The sequence below is a fragment of the Salvelinus fontinalis genome, chromosome 4 (assembly GCF_029448725.1).
Source record: "Salvelinus fontinalis isolate EN_2023a chromosome 4, ASM2944872v1, whole genome shotgun sequence".
Lineage (NCBI taxonomy): Eukaryota > Metazoa > Chordata > Actinopteri > Salmoniformes > Salmonidae > Salvelinus > Salvelinus fontinalis.
The window spans coordinates 18694216-18720487 of NC_074668.1; the positions used below are offsets into that span (position 1 = coordinate 18694216).

General features: G+C 41.4%; 1 protein-coding gene across 14 annotated transcripts in view; it reads left to right on the plus strand.

The window, feature by feature from the left end:
• The first annotated feature begins 10731 nt into the window (after positions 1-10731).
• The window catches only part of LOC129853240 (transient receptor potential cation channel subfamily M member 3-like), a 260173-nt gene continuing 244632 nt past the window's right edge, over positions 10732-26272 (plus strand). For 9 of the 14 annotated variants that reach the window (XM_055919057.1, XM_055919062.1, XM_055919060.1 and 6 more), the window contains exon 1: positions 10740-11320. In XM_055919057.1, coding sequence (XP_055775032.1) covers positions 11126-11320 — 195 coding nt within the window. In that variant the 5' untranslated portion in view covers positions 10740-11125. Of the gene's footprint in view, positions 11321-26272 lie in introns of all 14 variants that reach the window. The other 5 variants (XM_055919053.1, XM_055919055.1, XM_055919054.1 and 2 more) reach the window with 3 other exon arrangements.

Consider the following 26272-nt stretch of genomic DNA (forward strand, 5'->3'; position numbering starts at 1 on the left):
AGTTCAAGTATCAGACAAATCTCAACATCAACTGTTCAGAGGAGACTGCATTAATCAGGCCTTCATGGTAAAATTTCTGCAAAGAAACCACTACTAAAAGACACCAATAAGAGTAAGAGACTTGCTTGGACCAAGAAACATGAGCAATGGACCATTGAAAATCTGTGTCCAAATGTAAGAGTTTTGGTTCCAGCCACAGTGTCTTTGTAAGACGCAGAGTAGGTGAAAGGATGATATCCGCATGTGTGGTTCCAACCGCAAAGCATGGAGGAAGAGGTGTGGAGGTTTGTCTTTCAACAGGACAATGACCCAAAACACCAGGCTGTGTAAGGGCTATTTGACCAAGGAGAATGATTATGCTAATGTCAGGAAGGGCACTCTCCTGGGCTACGGCAGTTTGGGAACAACAATCTGCCATTTTTGGTCATCTGGAGGAATTAATGGCAGAAGTGAGAAAGGTATTTGAGTCTCCGGTTTCCGGGAGAAAGGCGGCCAGTAAACTGCCTGACTTACGTCAAATTCCTGTAGTGTGGCAGACTACGCGGTTGATTTTTGCACGAGTGCCTGGAATCCGGAGTCTCTTTTCGATACTTTTTGCACGGATAATCTGAGGAGGTAAAGGATGACCTAGCTGCTCGGGAATTGCCGACGGATCTTGACTCCCTTATCGCCCTAACCATTAAAATTGATGGACACCTAAGGGAACGCAAGAGTGAGAGGAGGTCTGGTCTCGGGCAAACTCGTGCACCCGCTATGGCGCGTTCACCTCCAAGGGAATCCGGAAGTTTCCGAAGGCAGGTCTTCCGAGAGGATTCGAAGCCACCCGAGCACTCTCGAGAATCTACGACGGGTGAATTGGATACTCCTGAGCCTATGCAGTTGGGAAGAGCTAGGTTATCAGTTGGGGAACGCTCACGAAGGATGAATAATAACTATTGTCTGTGGAGGGGCAGGACATTTTATAGCTACCTGCTCTATTAGGAAACCCTTGCCTCTAGTAGGTACCAGTACTATGGTGAGTCAGACTGGGAGTTCCCTGATTCCCATCACCCGCACACCCCTTTTTGCTCTTGTGCTGTGGGGAGACCAATCTAAGTCTCTCCGAGTGCTCATTGACTCTGGGGCTGATGAAAATCTTATAGATGCCACGATAGTTTTGGAACTTGGTATTCCCACTCAGCCTCACTCTGTGCCCATGGATGCTAGGGCACTGGACAGACGCTCTATAGCGGGAACTTACCCATAGTACTGTGCCCAGTTTTGACCCTTCCCTGTTTCTGGACTCTGTACCCACCTGCCTGACCATGCGGCCTGCCTTGACCACTCTGTCTGCCACTCTGTACCTCCTGGACTCTGATCTGGTTTTGACCTTTTTGCCTGTCCACGGCCATTCTCTTGCTTACCCCTTTGGATGATTAAACATTGTAAGACTCCAACCATCTGCTTCCTGTGTCTGCATCTGGGTCTCGCCTTGTGATTTCATAGTCTGTGACTTGAACTCTGTGAAGCATTTATTTGGGCTGAAATTTCTGAGGCTGGTAACTCTAATGAACGTATCTTCTGCAGCAGAGGTAACTATGGGTCTTCCTTACCTGTTTTGGTCCTCATGAGAGCCAGTTTCATCATAGCACTTGATGGTTTTTGCGACTGCTCTTGAAGAAACTTTCACAGTTTTTGAAATGTTCCGGATTGACTGACCTTCATTTCTTAAAGTAATGATGGACTGTCGTTTCTCTTTGCTTATTTGAGCTGTTCTTGCCATAATATGGACTTGGTATTTTACCAAATAGAGATATCTTCTGTATACCACCCCTACCTTGTCACAACACAACTGATTGGCTCAAGAAAGAAAGAAATTCCACAAATTAACTTTTAATAAGGCACACCTGTTGAATTGAAATGCATTCTAGATGACTATCTCATGAAGCTGATTGAGAGAATACCAGCAGTGTGCAAAGCTGTCATCAAGGCAAAGGGTGGCTACTTTGAAGAATCTCAAATATAAAAATAAACATTTATTGTTTGGTTACTACATGATTCCATGTGTTATTCCATAATTTTGATGACTCCACTACTATTCTACAATGTAGAAAATAGTAAAAATAAGGAGAAACCCTTGAATGAGTAGGTGTACTAAAACTTTTGACCGGTAGTGTATGTATGTATGTATACAGTATATACTGTATATATGTGTGTGTGTGTACAATGTACACTAGCTTCAAAAGTTTGGGGTCACTTGTTTTTGAAAGAAAAGCAAAAAAAAATCCATTAAAATAACATCAAATTTATCAGAAATACAGTGTAGATAGACATTGTTAATGTTGTAAATGACTATTGTAGTACATAGCGTCGTATGAGATCTTCATTTTCTTAGCAATTCTTGGCATGGAATAGCCTTCATTTCTCATGACAAGAACAGACTGATGAGTTTCAGATGAAAGGACTTTGTTTCTGGCCATTTTGAGTCTGTAATCGAACCCACAAATGCTGATGCTCCAGATACTCAACTTGTCTAAAGACGGACTGTTTTATTGCTTCTTTTCAGCTGTGCTAACATAATTGCAAAAGGGTTTTCTAATGATCAATTAGCCTTTTAAAATTATAAACTTGGATTAGCTAATACAACGTGCCATTGGAACACAGAAGTGATGGTTGGTGATAATGGGACTCTGAATGCCTATGTAGATATTCCATAAAAATCTGCTTTTTTCCAGCTACAACAGTCATTTACAACATTAGCAACGTTTACACTGATAAATTTGATGTTATTTTAATGGACAGAAAATTTGCTTTTCTTTCAAAACAAGGACATTTCAAAGTGACCCCAAACTTTTGAATGGTAGTGTATGTACAAAAGTTTGTTAAATCAATTAAACAAAGCATACTATTATTGAACATATAAGACTCCGTGTATAAAAAAAACATGTTTGCTTTTGTGTGTGTCTAGACATCAATGCCATCTTGATGGACAAAGGGAAGGAATCTCTCAATAGGTGGTGTTTTGGAAACCTAGGAAACAGGGTTATTGACGTTTTGCCTATTTTTCTATTAAATGGGAAATAATGATGACTCCGCCTTGAAACATTCTTGATTTTTTTTCTCCAATATTAATTACACACACACACGTCTGTCGTCTGTCAATGTTTCATGTGAATTATTGATGGCTACAGCCTGCTTAAAAATGCATCCACAACCTGTTTATCATGTAGGGAGAGGAACTGCTAATGAGAGCTGTTCTATAAGAGGAGACAGAGGTTGATTATCCTTGTGTAAATACACGAGTCAACTCTCTCTGACACATACACACACTGCACACATTGTCAAAGGGCAATGATGTCCCTAATTCTTCTAGATTGTCTTTTTCTCTCTTCCTAAACTCCTACCGGAGACGGATGAGGAAAATGACAATCTGCTGGTTTTATACATTTGGAGGAGGAGAGGGGAGAGGGAGGGATAGGGGAAATAATATGGGGTGAGTGAGAGAGCAAAACAAATTGTCAGACAAGGTGAGTAACCATGAGAAAGAAGAACGTGAAAGGAAGTCATCTTAATGAAATAGAGCAATTTAACACAAAGCATTAGCTTCTGTAATGGAACATGCCTCTGAATTTATTGAACAGGTATTTGCATATTGTAATCTCCATCTCCATTTCTCCTCGGAATACCTGAGCATTTGGATGAAGGGCAGAGCATTAATTGAGTCTTGGTTATAAGACACTTTCAGGAGAGAGCTACAGTAACACTCAGAGGGAGAGAATGGATAATATAACAAAAAACAGAGAAAGAGGATGTGAGCAAGAAGAGAATGAAAGTTATCAAAATATATAAATGATTAGGCCTACTTGAAATTGAAGGGACAGTTCACTCCAAAATCAAAGTTTGTCAATTTTCAGACCTCTGTTGAGATGTATACACATTCCAGGCCATGTGTTGTGTGGATACAGTATATGGCACAATCCTGATTTTATTTAGTTGTAATTCTTTTCCATATATTCGGAGCTGAGGAATGGAGCTGGATCTGCACTGATTGTATTGGACATGGATTTATCTTAACATTAGACTACTTTTGAGGTCTGCAAATGCTCCTTCAGCATCACTACTCAGAGTTCCCCATTATCTGTCAGGGACCTTCATATGGTATAATATTATTACTAATTGCCGCCGTATGAGCTCCTGTCCTTTCATATGGCAGGTAGCCTAGCGGTTAAGACTGTTGGGCCAGTAACCAAAAAGTTGCTTGTTCAAATCCCTGAGCAGACAAGGTAGAAAGTCTGTTGATGTATCCTTGAGCAAGGCATTTATCCCTAATTGCTGCTGTAAGTCACTCTGGATAAGAATGTCTGCTAAATTAGTAACATTTCTAAGAAATGTCCATACCTTTCATGCTCTATCTCGTCTCTTCCTCTCTCTCTCATCTTTGGTGTGAGCATGGCTCGTGAATACTGACGTCAGAAGACCAGAGAAGAGATGTGGCTTGGGCAATCTCTTCCACCAGAACACCATTACCTCTCCATCAGCCCATGTGATCAGTGCCCCAGTGTCAGAGATATGACCTCTTGAGCTATCAATAAAGCCTACCTCGGCTGGAAAGCCAAGCACACATAATGAAATCAACGATACAATAAAATCCATTCAGTGTCGTCATCAAGTCAAGTTAAGATTAGATCAGTTTCAGGTCAAGTGGGGGAGGCTTCATTGTCAAGGCGTACACACATTATTAGCATAGCCATAAACTGACATATGTACACAAACGTATGCCCAGTCATTCGTTCTCCTAATAATGCAAGTACAATGCCCCTCAAAACTTCAGTTGCATGACATTTAGATGGTAGAGAAGTTTTACAGTTGACTAATAAATTGTATATGATCTGTTTTTTTGTGTGTATACAGTAGGTTATGACTTGACTCAAGTGCTCTTTTTACAACATACAATGTTTACCTTCTAATGCTGGTAGCTCAGATGAACCCCTGTGATGCAGAGTAGCATTAAGACCGGTTATGAGATTCTATAGACTGGCTTCTGAGTTAAATAAGCATGAATGAGTCGTTCTGTGTAGTAAAGTTTTTGGTTTAAGAGCCATAACTTTTTACCCAATTTTTTTGAAAAGGTTCTGACTGTTGACTTGAGTGGGATGTCTACTGAATACTAGTCTTTTCTCCCTCTCTATTTTTGTCTATTCAACTATGTGAAGTCAAGTTTCAAAAGACTTAAAGAGATCAAATTGGTCAGTGTTGTTGAGATGAGGGATATTTTAGACCTGTTTTTAAACAAGTGATTTGTTTTCAACAGCTTTCTACTGAAATGCTGTGAGGAAAAACTAGCAAATGGTTGATAGCTGATGAGTCACTGCTAGTCAACCCCACCTTCTGTTTATATCTATTGTTGTCTTTCTTTCAGAGGACCATGACGAGGAAAGCCCACAGCAGAAGAGTTTTGACGCCACTGTGCGCAGAGATGAAGGTAGGAACAGAATTCTTGTTTTTCACTGTGTATTCCCTGCCACATCACGAACCACTCTGATGACACACTGCTGTAAGAAGACTGTACAAATCCCCTGGTTTTTAGCCATTCATACTCTTTAGCCTAGACAGCAGATAACTAATGGCCAGATCTGGCATCCCAACACGTCATATACAGTGGGGCAAAAAAGTATTTAGTCAGCCACCAATTGTGCAAGTTCTCCCACTTAAAAAGATGAGAGAGGCCTGTAATTATCATCATAGGTACACTTCAACTATGACAGACAAAATGAGAAAAAAAATCCAGAAAATCACATTGTAGGATTTTAATGAATTTATTTGCAAATTATGGTGGAAAATAAGTATTTGGTCACCTACAAACAAGCAAGATTTCTGGCTCTCACAGACCTGTAACTTCTTCTTTAAGAGGCTCCTCTGTCCTCCACTCATTACCTGTATTAATGATACATGTTTGAACTTGTTATCAGTATAAAAGACACCTGTCCACAACCTCAAACAGTCACACTCCAAACTCCACTATGGCCAAGACCAAAGAGCTGTCAAAGGACACCAGAAACAAAATTGTAGACCTACACCAGGCTGTGAAGACTGAATCTGCAATAGGTAAGCAGCTTGGTTTGAAGAAATCAACTGTGGGAGCAATTATTAGGAAATGGAAGACATACAAGACCACTGATAATCTCCCTCGATCTGGGGCTCCACGCAAGATCTCACCCCGTGGGGTCAAAATGATCACAAGAACGGTGAGCAAAAATCCCAGAACCACACGGGGGGACCTAGTGAATGACCTGCAGAGAGCTGGGACCAAAGTAACAAAGCCTACCATCAGTATCACACTACGCCGCCAGGGACTCAAATCCTGCAGTGCCAGACGTGTCCCCCTGCTTAAGCCAGTACATGTCCAGGCCCGTCTGAAGTTTGCTAGAGAGCATTTGGATGATCCAGAAGAAGATTGGAAGAATGTCATATGGTCAGATGAAACCAAAATAGAACTTTTTGGTAAAAACTCAACTCGTCGTGTTTGGAGGACAAAGAATGCTGAGTTGCATCCAAAGAACACCATACCTACTGTGAAGCATGGGGGTGGAAACATCATGCTTTGGGGCTGTTTTTCTGCAAAGGGACCAGGACGACTGATCCGTGTAAAGGAAAGAATGAATGGGCCCATGTATCGTGAGATTTTGAGTGAAAACCTCCTTCCATCAGCAAGGGCATTGAAGATGAAACGTGTCTGGCTCTTTCAGCATGACAATGATCCCAAACACACCGCCCGGGCAACGAAGGAGTGGCTTCGTAAGAAGCATTTCAAGGTCCTGGAGTGGCCTAGCCAGTCTCCAGATCGCAACCCCATAGAAAATCTTTGGAGGGAGTTGAAAGTCTGTGTTGCCCAGCAACAGCCTCAAAACATCACTGCTCTCTGCATGGAGGAATGGGCCAAAATACCAGCAACAGTGTGTGAAAACCTTGTGAAGACTTACAGAAAACGTTTGACCTCTGTCATTGCCAACAAAGGGTATATAACAAAGTATTGAGATAAACTTTTGTTATTGACCAAATACTTATTTTCCACCATAATTTGCAAATAAATCCATTAAAAATCCTACAATGTGATTTTCTAGAATTTCTTTTCTCATTTTGTCTGTCATAGTTCAGGTGTACCTATGATGAAAATTACAGGCCTCTCTCATCTTTTTAAGTGGGAGAACTTGCACAATTGGTGGCTGAATAAATACTTTTTTGCCCCACTGTAGCCCAGATCTTGTCCGAATTTGGGAGATGCGTACCAGGGAGGGTTGGCACTTTGCTTATTGGCCAGCTCTGGCTTAAGGTATGACTGTGGGCCACATCTACAGTACCTTGCCAGGGAAGGTCTTTACATGACGAAGATCTGGTTAAGGTATGGAAACCAGATCTGGTGTATTACCACCATAAACCCAAGTGGTAACTGGGCCAAATGGTAAGCGGTAACCTTGTAGGTGTGGGACGGATTTGGTCTGGATCTGGTTATAAATCGTATTGTGATACATTGTTAACATGTAAAAGTTGTGTTGTCTTGAAATTCTTCGCCAACTTTAAATCAAAATAGGATAATTGCTTCTGATTGAAAATTTGTTGGCACCTGCAGATTCCCACGGAGTGAAGGGTACAAGTACTTGCACCCTCAAAGCCACAGATTGTTTTGTTAAAGTAATTGTCTAGTGGAAATCTCACTTTTAAAAGTTCATATTCTGTTAACTCATACCCAAGTAATGTTGTTGACTCATCCTATACTCTCATTTGTGCCCAAAGCATATCTCAAACAGACAGTTTCAAGAATGCTTGGTATTTCTTCATAGAACATGATGTCATCCTCCTGAGGAGGATGAGCTAGCGAATCAGCGGTCTACTTGCATGAATATTTGTAATGACCGGTATACGGCCTCACCATTCTGTTGTTGTGGTATGCCCGCACCATTCCAACACAGAGAAGCTGCTTTTTAACATACTTATGAAAAAAAATAGGAAGGAAAGCTATTTCACTAATATTGTAATTCATTTCATTTTCATAGAAATCTGGAAACACTGGACAGTTATTTTAAGTTTTAAATGTGTAAACAAGAGGTGTTCATTATTCCACAGGTTAAATAACCCGCTAAAGTCTGAGAGGAGAAGCAGAATGTCATTTGGATTGCGGGTACATTTATGGAGTTAAGAAACAGATGCATTAAAAGATTAAGACATTGTTGCAGATTTAGGGAAAAGTTTTCAAATGTAGACATTAGATTTATATGGTGTATGTTTGAAAAGTGCTGGAAGAAAATAGTATTAGAGGAATGCACAGTAGCACAATTTTAGATATGAAAGCTAGTTGTTATTCCTGTTTCAAAGACCTGATCATTACTGTTCCAGAGTCATTCTGTGCTGTAATATAAATTACACCAGTATCACAATACGTAATTGGATTGTTATTGGATGTTGTAACTGTTGTGTTGTTTCACGTTGCTGATGACATTAATAGATGCCTGTTGCTACCTGAATCTTCAACACTCAATATGCAAAAATATAATGATATCCGTGTACTTCTTTTTCAAAATTAGAACACATGAAAGCAATTTCTGAAGAGTTTAGTTATACCGGGAGTAATGGCTACAACTCATAGTAGACTGCATGTTTCTTCTTCTCTCAGAATCTCATTTAGATTTCAGTTTGAGGAAGTAATCATGGACCTGGAAACAGTATCCTATTAATCAAGGAGCCAATTGAATCTCTTCCCAGGGAAAACTCCACCATTCGTCTCTGTGTGCAGTACATCTACATGCACATCAACATAAGGTGTAGCATGTTATCTGGAATCTACAGTTGCTTCGATGTAGGACTGAAGAGATTTTTGTTGATTGAGATTTTGTTGAGATGTTGATAAAGAATGACAGATTTATTATAATGTCATTTTAAAGTCATGTTTGTGGGGATTCTAAACCTGTCACGTTCCTGACCTGTTTTCTTTTCTTTTGTCTTGTATTTATTTAGTTGGTCAGGGCGTGAGTTGGGTGGGTTTTTCTATGTGTGATTTTCTATGTTGGGATTGAGAATCATACTAAGGCAGCCGGGGTTCACGTGTGTGTTTGTGGGTGTTTGTATCTCGTGTCAGTGTTCGTGCCACACGGGACTGTTTTCGGTTTTGTCACGTTCGTTGTTTTTTTTGTATTTGTAAGTGTTCAGTTTCGTTTTGATTAAATCAATATGAGCACTAACCACTCTGCGTTTTGGTCTGACCCTTACTCCTTCTCCTCATCTGAGGAGGAGGAATTAGACAGTCGTTACAAAACCGTTGTTTTCCTAAAGTGGTTACGCATTTCTTTTGAATTTACGGATCCTCTTACAGTATTCACAGTACCAGTGGTCTCCTGAATATTTGAAGAGACAGATGACAGGTGTGTGGTATGACACATTAGGAGAAACTTAGTTCTGAGGATATTTCTTGTACCTGCATGATGGATACCAATGGAGTATAGTGGTAAGATGCAAATGTTTTAGTATTCCAAAATATATTTTACTTGCTGTATTCCTCATGGTGCCAGGTAGAGTGGCGGTATGATGAATATATGGTGTGTGTTCCTCAGTGGTGGCTTGATGTGAATCATTAACGATGCAAGATCAAGGTTTTCTTGGGAGTAACCATGGCAACAGCATGGCCCCGAGTGGGCGGATCCTAAAGGGGGGCACATCGGAGTGATAAGGGGAGAGGGCTTCATGGGAATGCAGAGGAAGGGTAGAGAGGAGGAATGGGGAGGGCTGAAGTTTGACCTAAGTAACAAGGACTGAACGTTGGCGAATTTCAGTTTCAGACTGAGGTGTTTCATTCAATCAAACCTGCATTTCAGTTCATTTAAAACCTTGGGGTAAATGTGTGTCTTTATGTGTCTTGGCGAGACATTTACTGTACATGTAGCTATCAAGTCACCAACATCCCCGTTGTGAGTCTTTCATCCAAACAGCATGTAAGATGGCAGTTTGGTTGTTAGCTTTCTCTCTCGCTCTCTCTCTCTCACTTTCTCTCTATGTTGATTCAGTTCAATTCAAAATGCTTTATTGGTATGACAGTGATACGTACATATTTCTATTGCCAAAGCAACATGTTCAACAATAAAAACAAAACATTACAATTTGTAATTGGATTACTTAAATAAAACAGTTGGATAAAAATAAACAAGAGACTGTCTGTCTATCTTTCTCTCTGGTGGTTGGTTGAGCTCCTCAGGGCCTCAGGTGCAGGTGTGGTGGCTGGTTACTATCAGTAACCTGTGCCCTTTACCTCTCCTCTGTCTCTCCTCTGTCTCTCCTCTGTCTCTCCTCGGTCTCTCCCTGGTCTCTCCTCGGTCTCTCCTCTGTATGGTGTGGGCAGACTCTGTTCCAAGGTCTTGGGAGTGATGGACAGGGCTGCTGGAAAAGACAGACAGACAGACAGGCAGGCAGGCAGATACAGAGACAGAGGTTAAGACCTCTGTCTGCACAGGCTTTTGTAATGGGTTTGCTTTTATCTATTTGTACTGCAGTTTAAGGAGTATCAGCTTTACGTTCTCACTGGTCGCTGTGGTTCTGAATAGTTTCAGATGGAAGCATTTTCTTCAAACACTAAACCGAAGCAGTAAAGGAGAGGGGAGCTAGTGTGGACTGAGGAGCGGAGGATGGAGGGGAGGTGGAGGGCGGATGAATGGGAGAACACGGAGGGGAGGTGCCTCATTCAGAGTGACTTACGGAACACAACATCGGTCTCTCTGCTTCTCTGTCTCAAGAACCAGTGCAGCGCTCCACTCAACAGGAGCCACGCGCTGACAGAAAGCTGTCTCTCTCCCTCCATTCTCTCAGTCTCTACCTCCTGAGAGAAGAAATAGCAACAACAACAGCGGTAGCAGCAGCACATGCAACAGGGTGCAGACGCCCTCTGTCATTCCTCTCTCACTCTCCTCTCCAAGAGGAGGACAAGACAAGAAAACAGAAAATAAAAGAAGGGAAGAGAGGAGAAGCGAAGAGGGTAAAGATTTGAGAAGACAGCAGAAAGGAAATGACCTGACACCTGTAGCAGGTTGAATAGTGTTCTGAGTAGCTACGTGTCTTCAGGTTCTCTCAGAGCTACTGTGGCTGTAGCTTCTTCTGGGGCGTTTATATGGCTTCTAAGAAGAAGTGGGGTGATAGTCGGAGAGAGGGCATTCGCAGGGACCAGGCGTACTCCATGCGGGAGGAGTCGTCAGAGGGGCTGGGACATCCAACCACCAGAGGGCGCTTCTCGGAGTCCTGGAAGAGGCTTAGCTCCAGGGGGGGCTCCACCAAGAGGAGTGCGCTCAACTCCCAGCAGCCACCGGTAAGACTTACAGAGGCCATACTGGAAAAAACTGATCATAGATCAAAACTCCCATTCTGAGACACTTTATGACTATGGTCCCAGAGTTCAAATTGATAATACAATACCATGTCCAAAGAGAAATGACATGCTGAAACAATAACTGCTAATTTTTCCCAGCAAAGACTGAGATGAGTTGTGTCAGAGTACAGAGAAGCATAGAAAGAAGAGAATGAGAGATAATACAAAGTGTGTATTAGAGATGTTACTGTTGGTGCATTAGCCCCACGGGGATCTGTTGCCTGGATATGGACCACAGAGTGATGCTCTCAAACCTCTGCTGCTTCAGATGGGATACCTTACATCATTATGGTTTATTATGATCATCAGTGTGTCTGTGCGATTATGTGTGTGTGTGTGTGTGTGCGCCATCTCTTTGAGAATGCCCTGCAGTTCATACAGCAATCTGTGAGGCACGGTTGCCTTCTGTTCAGCACGTTACATCCTAACTGTACCCTCTTAACTTTTTACTGAAAACGAATTTTTGTTTTGTTTTTGTGTGTCTGTGGGATGTGTTTGTAGTGGGGAATCTCCCCTGGTAACTGTTAGTGAACGTAATGTCAGATTCCTCGCTGGCAGCATAATCATTTTCTCTGATGGTGCTTGACTATAATGAGCATAATTTAGTCTCAGTGGGATGATGATCGTTGTGGTGGTGGTGGTAGATTAAAATCAAAGCACACACACAACACCCCTGGCCACTTGGGATGGGGGAAACAATCAATACAGTAGAGATATACAGTGCATTCCGAAAGTATTCAGACCCCTTGAGTTTTTCTACATTTTGTTACGTTACAGCCTTATTCAAAAATTGATAAAATATATTTTTTTCTCATCAATCTACACACAATATCCCATAATGACAAAGCAAAAACAGGTTCTTAGTACATTTAGCAAATGAATTACAAATAAAAAATGAAAATATCACATCTACATAAGTATTCAAACACTTTACTCAGTACTTTGATGAAGCACCTTTGGCAGCGATTACAGCCTCGAGTTTTCTTGGATTTGACGCTACAAGCTTGGCACACCTGTATTTGTGGAGTTTCTCCTATTCTTCTCTGCAGCTCCTTTCAAGCTCTGTCAGGTTGGATGGGGAGTTTTTCTACACAGCTATTTTCAGGTCTCTCCAGAGATGTTTGATCGGGTTCAAATCCTGACTCTGGCAGGGCCACTCAAGGACATTCAGAGACTTGTCCCGAAGCCACTCCTGCATTGTCTTGGCTGTGTGCTTAGGGTCGTTGTCTTGTTGGGAGGTGAACCTTCAGCCCAGTGTGAGGTCCTGAGCGCTCTGAAGCAGGTTTTCATCAAGGATCTCACTGCACTTTGCTCCGTTCATCTTTTCCTCGATCCCTGACACTGAAAAACATCCCCACATTATGATGCTGCCACAACCATGCTTTACCGTAGGGATGGTGCCAGGTTTCCTACAGACGTGCCACTTGGCATTCAGGCCAGAGAGTTCAGTCTTGGTTTCATCCGACCAGAGAATTGGTCTGAGAGTCCTTTAAGTGCCTGTCATGTGCCTTACTGAGGAGTGGCTTCCATCTGGCCACTCTACCATAAAGGCCTGATTGGTGGAGTGCTGCAGACATTGTTGTCTAGAGCTCTGTCAGATTGCCCATTCGTTTCTTGGTCACCTCCCTGACCAAGGCCCTTCTCTACCGATTGCTCAGTTTGGCCAGGTGGCCAGCTCCAGGAAGAGTATTGCTGGTTCCAAACTTCTTCCATTTAATAATGATGGAGGGCACTGTGTTCTTGGGGACCTTCAATGCTGCAGATATTTTTTTGGTACCCTTCCCCAGATCTGTGCCTTAACACAATCCTGTCTTGGAGCTCTACAGACAATTCCTTCGACCTCATGTCTTGGTTTTTGCTCTGACATGCACTGTCAACTGTGGGACCTTATCTAGACAGGTGTGTGCCTTTCCAAATTATGTCCAATCAATTGAATTTACCACAAGTGGACTCCAATCAAGTTGAAGAAACATCTTAAAAACTTCTTAGGGCTAGGCGTCCCGCTAGCGGGACAACTTCCGTTGAAACTGGAGGACACACAATTCAAATAAATAATCATACAAATTATGGATAGTAAACATTTAGGTACATACAAGTGTCTTATATCGGTTGAAAGCCTCCCGGATCCGGGATCCTCCTCATCAAAAAAGCTGACTAGCATAGCCTAGCCTAACGGGACAGGGATATCATATAATATCATTTTCATGAAATCACAAGTCCAATACAGCAAATGAAAGATAAACATCTTGTGAATCCAGCCATCATTTCCGATTTTTAAAATGTTTTACAGCGAAAACACAATATTCTATTTCTATTAGCTAACCACAATAGCCAAACACACAACCACATATTTTCACCATGTTTCCACCGCATAGGTAGCTTTCACAAAACCGACAAAATAGAGATAAAATTAGTCACTAACCAAGAAACAACTTCATCAGATGACAGTCTTATAACATGTTATACAATACATTTATGTTTTGTTCGAAAATGTGCATATTTGAGGTATAAACCATAGTTTTACATTGCAGCTACCTGTAACGGCGGTCCTCCTCCTCTTCTACCGAAAAGGAGGAGTAGTGATCGAACCAAGGCGCAGTGGAGTTTAACGACATAATTTATTTAACAAAACACGAAAATGACTAAACTAACAAAACAACAAATGGTGTAGACAGACCTATACGACGAACTCACATAAAACACGTAGAACGCACGAATAGGACAATTAGACTACACAAACCGAACAAACCGTAACAGTCCCGTATGGTGCAAACAATTACACAGACACGGAAGACAATCACCCACAACCAACACTGTGACAACGCCTACCTAAATATGACTCTTAATTAGAGGAACGCCAAACACCTGCCTCTAATTAAGAGCCATACCAGGCAACCCAAAACCAACACAGAAACAGAAAACATAGAATGCCCACCCAACCTCACGTCCTGACCAACGTGACACTACCATCAAAAATAGCACCAAAGCAGCCAGAATAATTACAGAGAGCAACGTGAAATACATAAATACTCATCATAAAACATTTATGAAAAATACATGGTGTACAGCAAATGAAAGATAAACATCTTGTGAATCCAGCCAATATTTCCGATTTTTTTAAGTGTTTTACAGCGAAAACACAATATAGAATTATATTAGCTTACCACAATAGCCAAACACACAAACGTATTTATTCACCGCAAAGGTAGCTTTCGCAAAAAAACAGAAAAAGATATAAAATTAATCACTAACCTTTGGACAACTTCATCAGATGACAGTCTTATAACATCATGTTATACAATACATTTATGTTTTGTTCAAAAATGTGCATATTTAGAGCTGCAAATCGTGGTTATACATTGTTAATACGTAGCAACATTTTCACAGAATGTCCAGAGATATTTTGGACACTCACCTAATCTGTCCAAAGAACTCATAACTTTACATAAAAATACTTGCTGTATGGCAAATGATAGATACACTGGTTCTTAATGCAACCGCTGTGTTAGGTTTTTAAAAATAACTTTACCATAACATACAGCTTGCGTTATTGTGAGACAGCACTCACCAACACGGCGGAGAATAGGAGTCAACATTTTACACAGAAATACAAAATAACATCATAAATGTTTTCTTACTTTTGCTGAGCTTCCATCAGAATGTTGTACAAGGAGTCCTTGTTCCAGAATAAATCGTTGTTTGGTTTTAGAATGTCCATTTCTTCTGTCGAATTCACGCCACAATGCTAGCCAAGGTTGCTAACATTCCCATCCTCTCTTGGCGCAAAGAATGGAAAACTCCAAAAGTCCCAATAAACGTTGAATAAACTGATAGAAGTCGGTTGAAAAACCTACTTTATGATGTTATTATCATATGTATCAAATAAAATCAGAGCCGGAGATATTCGCCGTGTATACCGAACGCTTTTCAGAAGACAATGTCGAGCTCCCCCGTGCGCCTTCGAGGACAAAGTAAATACCGGACCTGTCACTCCAAAAGCTCTTGTTCGACCTCAGATCAAGCTAGACACCCCATTTCACCTTCCACTACCTGTTGACATCTAGTGGAAGGCGTATGAAGTGCATGCATATCGATAAATAAAAGCCAGTTGAATTGGCAGGCCCTGAAACAGAGCCTCGTTTTCAGATTTTTCACTTCCTGTATGGAAGTTTGCTGCCAAATGAGTTCTGTTTTACTCACAGATATAATTCAAACAGTTTTAGAAACTTGAGAGTGTTTTCTATCCAATAGTAATAATAATATACATATTGTATGATATAGAGTAGAGTACGAGGCCGTTTAAATTGGGCACGATTTTTTCCAAAGTGAAAACAGCGCCCGCCTATTGACAAGAAGTGAAATTCTTGTTAATCTAACTGCACTGTCTGATTTACAGTAGCTATTACAGCGAAAGCATGCCATGTGATTGTTTGAGGACGGCGCCCCAGACCAAAATATTTTTCCACCTGCACAGGTTTCATAAATTCACAAATAGCGATTAAATATTCACTTACTGTCACGTTCCTGACCTGTTTTCTGTTGTGTGGTATGTGTTTAATTGGTCAGGGCGTGAGTTTTGGGTGGGTAGTCTATGTTATGTGTTTTCTATGTTGGGTTTATGGGTTGCCTGGTATGGCTCTCAATTAGAGGCAGGTGTTTGGCGTTTCCTCTAATTGAGAGTCATATTAAGGTAGGTTGTTTCACATTGTTTGTTGTGGGTGGTTGTCTTCCGTGTCTGTGTATGTTGCGCCACACGGGACTGTTTCGGTATGTTTGTTCGTTCGGTTTTTGTGTAGTCTGTTTTTCCCTGTTCGTGCGTTCTTCGTGTTACATGTAAGTGCTTACGTTCAGGTCAGTCTATGTTGTTTTGTTATTTTGTAAATCCTTCCAAGTGTTTGTTTTCGTGTTTCGTCGTTTGCTTTATTAAATCATTATGTATTCACAACCCGCTGCATTTTGGTCGAATCACTACTCCTCCTTTTCGGATGAAGAGGAGGAGGAATACCGTTACACTTACTTTTTCAAAATCTTCCTCTGATTTATCATCCGAAGGTTCCCAGCTATAACATGTAGCATTGTTTTGTTAGTTAAAATACTTCTTTATATCCCAAAAAGTCAGTTTAGTTGGCGCCATCGATTTGAGTAATCCACTCGTTCAACATGCAGAGAAAGAATCTGAAAATCTACCCCTAAACTTTATTTCAACAAGTCAAAATACATTTCTATTTACTCCTCAGATACCCTAAAATGTAATCAAACTATAATATTTCTTACGGAAAGAAGTATGTTCAGGAGGAAACCGATCTTAGCAGGTACGTCCTTTCTTCATGGCGCGCGCAAACACGAATTTCCAAGACTGTGTCCCTGTACTAAAACTGATATTTCTTATTCATTTTGGAAGTTACAAGCCTGAATCCTTGAACATCGACTGCTCACACCATGTGGAAGCCATAGGAATTGCATCCCGGGAGCTAGACTTGAGTACGCCCTTATACTTGCCATTGCAAGAGCATGGTCTCTCAAAAAAGAAATCTGGTTGGTTTTTCTTTGGATTTTCTCCTACCATATCTGTTGTGTTATATTCTCCTACATTATTTTAACATTTATGCAAACTTCAAAGTGTTTTCTTTCCAATGGTACCAATTATATGCATATCCTGGCTGCAGGGCCTGAGCAACAGGCAGTTATCTTTTTAATTAAGGATTATCAATGGAAACATGATGCACCTGAGCTAAATGTTGAGTCTCATAGCAAAGGGTCCAAATACTGTTTTTTATTATGGGGTATTGTGTGTAGATTGATGAGAAAATTGTTGTATAATATGTTCTCATTGCAATTAATACAAAACAATAATTCCATTGCATGAGCCACATCAGTTAACATAATTTAGATGAACATATTACATTACCATGGAAATGATTGCATCACAATACCAGGCATCCATTGCGAGTGTACCAATGGGTTTACCAGTCAAATTGCCAGGGTTAGAGATTCCAAGTCAATTCTATTAATTATATTTATATGTATGCTGCTGCTGCTGCAGGGAGGGGGCGTTTCCTAGGCAACCGAAGACTTGTTTGCTACAACACCTTGCTTGTTTCAGGAACAAAGTTTCTTAACGTTGTTAAGAGTCCATGTTACTGCAGATACAGACTAAACCGCACGAATGCCCGGCCGCCCCGTCTTTAGTCAGCTGTTCGTTAGACGCACGCACGCACGCACGCACGCACGCACGCACACACACACACACACACACACACACACACACACACACAAAGGCCCAGTGCAGTCAAAAATGTGTTTTCCCTGTGTTTTATATATATTTCCACACTATATGGTTGGAATAATAGCCTATTGTGAAAGTGATGATGATGCACTTTTAGTGTAAGAGCTGTTTGAAAAGACAAAAAAAAGCTGTTTTCAGTTTTCCCCTCTGCACTCAGACCACTCCGAGACTGTGCTACCAAAATTCTTGATTGAGAAATTGCTCTTTGCTAAGAAAATATTTGTTCTTTTTGACAATTTTAATTGAAAACAATCACAGTAAAGTACTTAGTTGTTACCTAGAAACGGTTTGATATTGAGATAAAAACAGCGGCATTGGACGTTTAATGGTTATGACGGTCTTCATCCATAACCGTCGTTTACATGGTTATACGGTAATTGTGCCAGACATAACTGTGGCTGGTTCCATCATTCTAGTTCTGGGTGAGATGCTTTAGAATTGGTCATTTTTGGGCTTGTGGTTCCAGGAGAAAGGTCCCCTGCGTGTTCCTTTACAAGCTCAACATGTTTCACTTCAACATTGTTTGTGTGTAAATTATTTTATTCATGACTTGGAACCTTTTTGAACCAAATGTTTGCTTTAAAGCTGACAGATAAGCCTGGAGAAATGGAACCACTCAAATGTATAGACGCAAGGACAGTCCATTAGGACAACCTGATAGTTTTAACCATATTTTGAAATTATAGCCTACATTGTTCGTTTTCAAAGACACTGTTTACAAAGTTTGTTTAACAAGGGAGTGTTATGATGGTGTTGAGATTAACTAAGCTCATAAGTGCTATTATTTATATCAATGAATGATCAAATTATCCAAAATGTCTGTAAATCATATTTGCCCACTCAGGGAGTACAGGGAGTACAGGGTGTACAGGGAGTACAGGGAGTACAGGGAGTACGGGGAGTACGGGGAGTACGGGGAGTACGGGGAGAACGGGGAGTACGGGGAGTACGGGGTGTACGGGGAGTACGGGGAGTACGGGGAGTACGGGGAGTACGGGGAGTACGGGGTGTACGGGGAGTACGGGGAGTACGGGGAGTACGGGGAGTACGGGGAGTACGGGGAGTACGGGGAGAACGGGGAGAACGGGGAGTACGGGGAGTACGGGGAGTACGGGGAGTACAGGGTGAACAGGGAGTACAGGGAGTACAGGGAGAACAGGGAGTACGTAACTGCAGAGGAATATTGTGTAAGTCATTAGCCTCAAATAATGCTCCTCTCTAATTAAAGTAAAAAATCTGGCAAATTGAAGCATGAAACAAAGAACACCATCTGGAGATGGTGCAAAGAGGCAGATCACCGGGTGTCTGAATACACCATCCCTAACCACCCTCTGACTACAAACAAGCAAACAACAAACATCCTCCCTTGAGGGTCAAACTGAACCAAACACATTTCTGAAGAAATGCACAGATTTCTATGTAAACACGCTGCATGGCTTTCAAGCTTTAAAAAAAAACCTTACACATGTTTGATTTCATGCTCCAATGGTGATCTGTGGCTTCGCAGATAGTTAACGCACTGAGTGCTGCCAATAGCTATGCTCTAACTAACATCTTAATGGTCTTACAACCACACATGCGTTCAGAACATGGAGCTGTGATGGTTGGATTGGAAGGTGGGGAGTTGTCTATGGGCACCCTTGGCAACAGTAACTTGGAAACAGAAGAAGGTATTTATCCATGAGTGTTTGTTTTAGCAGCAATGCTTGGTGGGAGGTGTTATATGGTGGGAGAACGTGCTGAGGAGGCATGACTTTATTGGAGGGAAGGAAGGCAGAAGGTGTTGGATAAATGTATGAATATGGTAGTGATATGGGGCATGCACTACTGTATGGAGCTCACTCTGAAAAGTTGGATGGTGTAGGCAAGACCGTGGCAAGACCAATTTGGAAATGGTAGGTAAGGACAGTTGTGACAGTGACATGGCTTACTTCATTGTCACAGCAACCACTGCTTAAGCCCCTGGTTTCATACCGCAGCTGTATTGTACATAAATGACCTGGCAGCGACCTCCAGGGAGTTTTGTTGAACCATTATTTTGTTGGACTATCTGCTATCCATTTATTTGTCCTTTATATACAGTGGTGTAAAGTATTTAAGTAAAAATACTTTAAAGTACTACTTAGGTAGTTTTTTTGGGTATCTGTTCTTTACTATTTATCTTTTTGACAAATTTTACTTTTACTTCACTACATTCCGAAAGAAAATAATGTACTTTCTACTCCATACATTTACCCTGACACCCAAAAGTACTCATTACATTTTGAATGCTTAGCAGGACAGAAAATGGTTCAATTCGCACACTTATCAAGAGAACATCCCTGGTCATCCCCACAGCCTCTGATCTGGCGGACTCACTAAACACAAATGCTTTGTTTGTAAATGATGTCTGAGTGTTGGACTGTGATCCTGGCTATATGTTAAAAAAATATATAAAAAAATATTTGTACTTTTGCTTTTGATACTTAAGTATATTTTTAGCAACTACATTTACTTTTGATACTTAAGTATATTTAAAACTAAATACTTTTATACTTCTACTCAAGTAGTATTTTACTGGGTGACTTTCACTTTTAACCTGTCTAGGATGAGGGTGCCGAATTGTTAATGTCAGTTGGCTTTTCATAGCAGATCATTAACCTGTATGTAAAGATGTACATCTATTACCTAACCAAGAAAAAAACTCATCAGATGACAGTCTGATAACATATTTATGGTATGGGATAGGTTTTGTTAGAAAAAAGTGCATATTTCAGGTAGATGGCATAGGTTACAATTGCACCCACCGTCACAAATGGACTAGAAAAACTACATTGAGCAACGTGTTTACCTACTTACTAATCATCAAACATTTCGTAAAAATACACAGCATACACTAATCGAAAGACACAGATCCTGTGAATACAGACAATATTTCAGATTTTCTAAGTGTCTTACAGCGAAAACACAATAAATCGTTATATTAGCATAGCACATAGCACATAGCAGCCCAGCATTGATTCTAGCCAAAGTGAGCGATAAAAGTCAACATCGCCAAAATATATTAATTTTTTCACTAACCTTCTCAGAATTCTTCAGATGACACTCCTGTAACATCATATTACACAATCCATATAGAGTTTGATCGAAAATGTTTATATTTAGCCACCAAAATCATGGTTAGACAATGTGAAATGTAGCCCAGCTGGTGAGAAAATGTCCGTGCGCCATATTAGACAGTGATCTACTCTTATACATAAATACTCATAAACGTGACTAAAAAATATAGGGTGGACAGGGATTGATAGACAATTTAATTCTTAATACAATCGCGGAATTACATTTTTTAAATTATCGTTACTTTTCAATACAGTTTGCGCCAAGCGAAGCTACGTCAAAAAACATGGCGTCCTAAGCCACTAACATTTTTCGACAGAAACACGATTTATCATAATAAAAATGTCCTACTTTGAGCTGTTCTTCCATCAGTATCTTGGGCAAAGGATCCTTTCTTGGGTCCAATCGTCTTTTGGTGGAAAGCTGTCCTCTTGCCATGTGGAAATGCCAACTGCGTTCGGGATGAACTGGAAGCGTGCCCAGCAATTCACAGCGTTTCAGAAATAAATGTCCCAAAATCGCACTAAACGGATATAAATTGCTATAAAACGCTTTAAATTAACTACCTTATGATGTTTTTAACTCCCATAAGTAGAAACATGACCAGAGTAATATTACTCCCTCCACTAATGCTTGGAACAAGTGCGGGTCGATGTCCTCCAGGCGCATTACGCAGCAAGAAAAGACTTGCTAGCTACAGGTTTTTTTTATTTATAGTGCCTGTGAACGCGCAATCGACCCCATTCAAATCGTCATCACGTAAAGGCATCCAGGGGAAGACGTAAGCAGTGTCCGTATACTCATAGCAATAACAGTGCCCTTTTAACTGACTCCAGAACAGTGGCCAAAATTTCTGAAATCTGACTCCATGTCAGGGAAATTGCTGCAGAATGGGCTCTGTTCCACTTAGAGACAAAATTTCAACTCCTATAGAAACTATAGACTGTTTTCTATCCAATAATAATAATACTATGCATATTGTACGATCAAGAGTTTTGTGGGAAGCCGTTTCAAAAATTACACGATTAGCATAAATAGTCACAACAGCGCCCCCATCCTCAACAGGTCATTTTCTATTAAGGTATCTTTACTTTTACTCAAGTATGAGAACTGAGTATTGTTTTATTGGCTCTTAACCAACGGTGCTATTTTGTGTGTTTTTTTTGCGTTGTTCGTAACTTGTTTTGTACATAATGTTGCTGCTACCGTCTCTTATGACCGAAAACAGCTTCTGGACATCAGAGCAGCGATTACTCACCTCGAACTGGACAAAGACTTTTTCTTTAATGAGTCGGACGGGAATAATATACTCCAAACACCCGAACAGGCCCTCATCCCTGTCATTCGCTGGAGAAGGAAACAGAGATTTCGCGGAAAGAGATCAGGGTGCTTGTGAGGATCAGGCAACGAGTGGCTAATCTGCCATTGCCCTGCGTACTGCTAGCTAACGTTCAATCACTGGAAAATAAGTGGGACGAACTGAAATCATGTATATCCTAACAACAGGACATTAAAAACTGTAATATCTTTCGTTTCACTGAGTCATGGCTGAACGACGACATTAATAACATACAGCTGGCAGATTATACACTCTATCTGCAGGATAGAACAGCAGCCTCTGGTAAAACATGGGGCAAGGACCTATGCATATTTGTAAACAACAGCTGGTGCACAATACTGTATCTAAGGAAGTCTCGAGGGTTTGCTTGCCTGAGGTAGAGTATCTCATGATAAGCTGTAGACCACACTATCTACCTAGAGAGCTTTCATCTGTATTTGTTGTAGCTGTTTACATACCACCACAGACTGATGTTTGCACTAAGACTGCATTCAATGAGCTGTATATCGCCATAAGCAAACAGGGAAATGCTCATCCAGAGGCGGCACTCCTAGTGGCTGGGGACTTTAATGCAGGGAAACTTAAATCAGTTTTACCTAATTTCTATCAGTATGTTAAATGTGCAACCAGAGGGTAAAAAACGTTACTCCACACACAGAGACGCGTACAAAGCTCTCCCTCGCCCTCCATTTGGCAAATCTGACCATAATTCTATAGTCCTAATTCCTGCTTACAAAAATTAAAGCAGGAAGCACCAGTGACTCAGTCTATAAAAAAGAGGTCAGATGAAGCAGATGCTAAACTACAAGACTGTTTTGCTAGCACAGACTAGAATACATTCCGGGAATCACTGGCGTCATCAATAAGTGCAACGATGACGTCGTCCCCACAGTGACCGTACGTACATACCCCAACCAGAAGCCATGAATTACAGGCAACATTCGCACTGAGCTAAAGGTTAGAGCTGCCGCTTTCAAAGAGCTGGACTCTAACCCGGAAGCTGATAACAAATCCCGCTATGCCCTCCGTCGAACCATAAAACAGGCAAAGTATCAATCCAACACTAAGATCAAATCGTACTACACCGGCTCTGACGCTCGTCGGATGTGGCAGGGCTTGCAAACTATTACAGACTACATAGGGAAGCACAGCCGAGAGTTGCCCAGTGACACGAGCCTACCAGATGAGCTAAATAACTTCTATGCTCGCTTTGAGGCAAGTAACACTGAAACATGCATGAGAGCATCAGCTGTTCTGGATGACTGTGTGATCACGTTCTCCACAGCTGATGTGAGCAAGACCTTTAAACAGGTTAACATTCACAAGGCCGCAGGGCCAGACGGATTACTAAGACGTGTACTCCGAGCATGTGCTGACCAACTGGCAAGTGTCTTCACTGATATTTTCAACCTCTCCCTGTCTGAGTCTGTAATACCAACATGTTTCAAGCAGATCACCATAGTCCCTGTGCCCAAGAACACTTAGGTAACATGCCTAAATGACTACCGACCCGTAGCACTCACGTCAGTAGCCATGAAATGCTTTGAAAGGCTGGTCATGGCTCACATCAACACCATTATCCCAGAAACCCTAGACCCACTCCAATTGCACTCCACATTGCCCCCCAGAGGAAAGCCCTAAAAATTGTCAACGACTCCAGCCACCCTAGTCATAAGCGATTCTACTGGCAAGCAGTACTGGAGTGCCAAGTCTAGGTCCAAGAGACTTCTAAACAGCTTCTACCCCCAAGCCATAAGACTCCTGAACACCTAATCAAATGGCTACCCAGACTATTTGCATTGCACCCCACCTCTCTTCTACGCTGCTGCTACTCTCTGTTATTATCTATGCATAGTCACTTTAATAACTATACGTACATGTACATATTACCTCAATTCATTGACTCTGTACCGGCACCCTCTGTATATAGCACCTCTATTGTTATTTACTGTTGCTCTTGAATTATTTGTTATTCTTATCTCTTACTTTTTATAGGTATTTTCTTAAAACTGCATTGTTGGTTAAGGGCTTGTAAGTAAGCATTTCACTGTTGTAGTTGGTGCATGTGACAAATAACATTTTATTTCATTTGAGTACTTTTTCCACCATTGTTTACTTATCCAGGTGACTGGGGCAACATTAAAGTCAGTCAATGTAAAACGCAACCCCATGAGGCCTGTTGTGTCCATTTCTTACCACAAGGTGTGAGTAATAGACCTTGTATGTACCTACACTGTGTGTGTGTGTGTGTGTGTGTGTGTGTGTGTGTGTGTGTGTGTGTGTGTGTGTGTGTGTGTGTGTGTGTGTGTGTGTGTGTGTGTGTGTGTGTGTGTGTGTGTGTGTGTGTGTGTGTGTGTGTGTGTGTGTGTGCGTGTGTCATGGGGATTCGTCCTGAGCTTTTTCTTGAGTGATTTGTAAAAATGAAAAGGCCATTGTGAACACAGCTCCCTCCACAAGTAAATACATATTAATGGCACTCTGTACAAGTGCATCAGGCCGTTATGTCAGGTGTCCCCCCTCTAATCTTTTTTGCGCTCCACACTGGAGCTTTCTAACCCTGGGTATTAATTCTGAGTGGCAGGGATCAACTGAAATCCGCCCCTCCTGAATCCTCATAGGAGCGTGGGATTAAACCTTGTCGTCTCAAGAGTCCCTCCATCTCTACTCTACAGCTTCAATATCATAAAGAAGTATAGTACACACACTTCTACTTCTATACACATGCAAGCTTGCACACACACGCACATACAAACATATACACACACACTCTCACTCCTGGATTTGTCATTAATGTCTCTGGATTAATGAATGCAAGGATGGCATGGATTCTGATAAAATCTTTCAAAACTGGCTCTCTAAATTCCTTTCTGAATTCCTTGTGTCAATGTATTCCTAGACATAGGGAGACAGCTGACATTAAGAGATGTTCAGCCATGCCTCACTCCGAGCTACTCGCATTAGAGAGACAAGTGGTGGAGAAGCTCAGTATTTGACATAAACGTTTGCGGTATGCTCTTTCAATTCTTTGCTTGGGGTTTTCATCACATTCTGTGAAAGAGAAACATGCATATCCCCTCCTTTATCTTCACTTCTCGATCATTCTCATTATGTATCTCATGATATTGCCTCCTGACCCAGAAGAGCCATGAGGTGACACTGGTAGGAATGTCCTGTCCTGGGTCATGTTCATTAGGGAACACAGCTGCAAAACATTTCAAAATGTTATGCAAGGGAAAACAAAAAAGAGAGTTTGTTATTGGACGAGTTCAGATTGCACCTTACCCTACTTCAGTCCATTATGCCTAACAAACACGACTCCGGTGTATCACGAACACACCTATCGCATCACGAACACACCTGCCGCCCCCTCTGCCCTAGGCTGCTGGCTGCAAGTGGCGAAGCATGTCTTGGTGCGATGGCAGGGTAGTAAATGCTCTCATAAAGGCCATTACCTTAGCTCCATGCCTCAGGGCCCACCTTTATTACACCAATTCCTATAAGATGGTAATTACACTGTCGCCCTGGCAACGCCCGGGGTCTCAATGACTAATGCAGAAATTATGTCTGGCGAGTGTGGCATTTTGTTTCTATCCAGAGTGCGGTAGGCTTGCAATATTGTGGGGGCACATGGATGAGAGTGGGAGTGATAGAGAAAGTAGATCCATTTGCTCTGTACTGGGGGTTGTGTCACGGTAACCATTCGTTACACATGACTGGCGGGGTCCATCCAGATCAGTGGTGATCAGCAAGGCCTAAAACTAAACACTAAAAAGCATTCATCTCACTGACTCACCAGGCTGAACCAGATAGAGCCAAGGTGAACCAGACTTGGCCAGCTTGACTCATGGGGTTTGGGTTGAAAAAGCATTCAACTAAGATTCTGTCCAGAATGAGTTATAGTTCTTTCTTCAATTGACACAGTAGTCAGTGTGCGTTATTACAGGAGCCACTCACTCTGCATTACTTTACTTTTATTTGAGCGCTCTCAAGTCTTAAAGAACCAATCTGTTCCACTGTGAGTTCAGTGCTATACATAATTACTTTTCATTACTGTATCCCTGAAGTACAGCTATATCCGAACATGGTCTGTTGACTCCGGAGATTAAGTCAGCCATAGCACTAAAGTTTATCATTAGCTCCATTAGGTGACATGGGTTATAGCACTGGCACT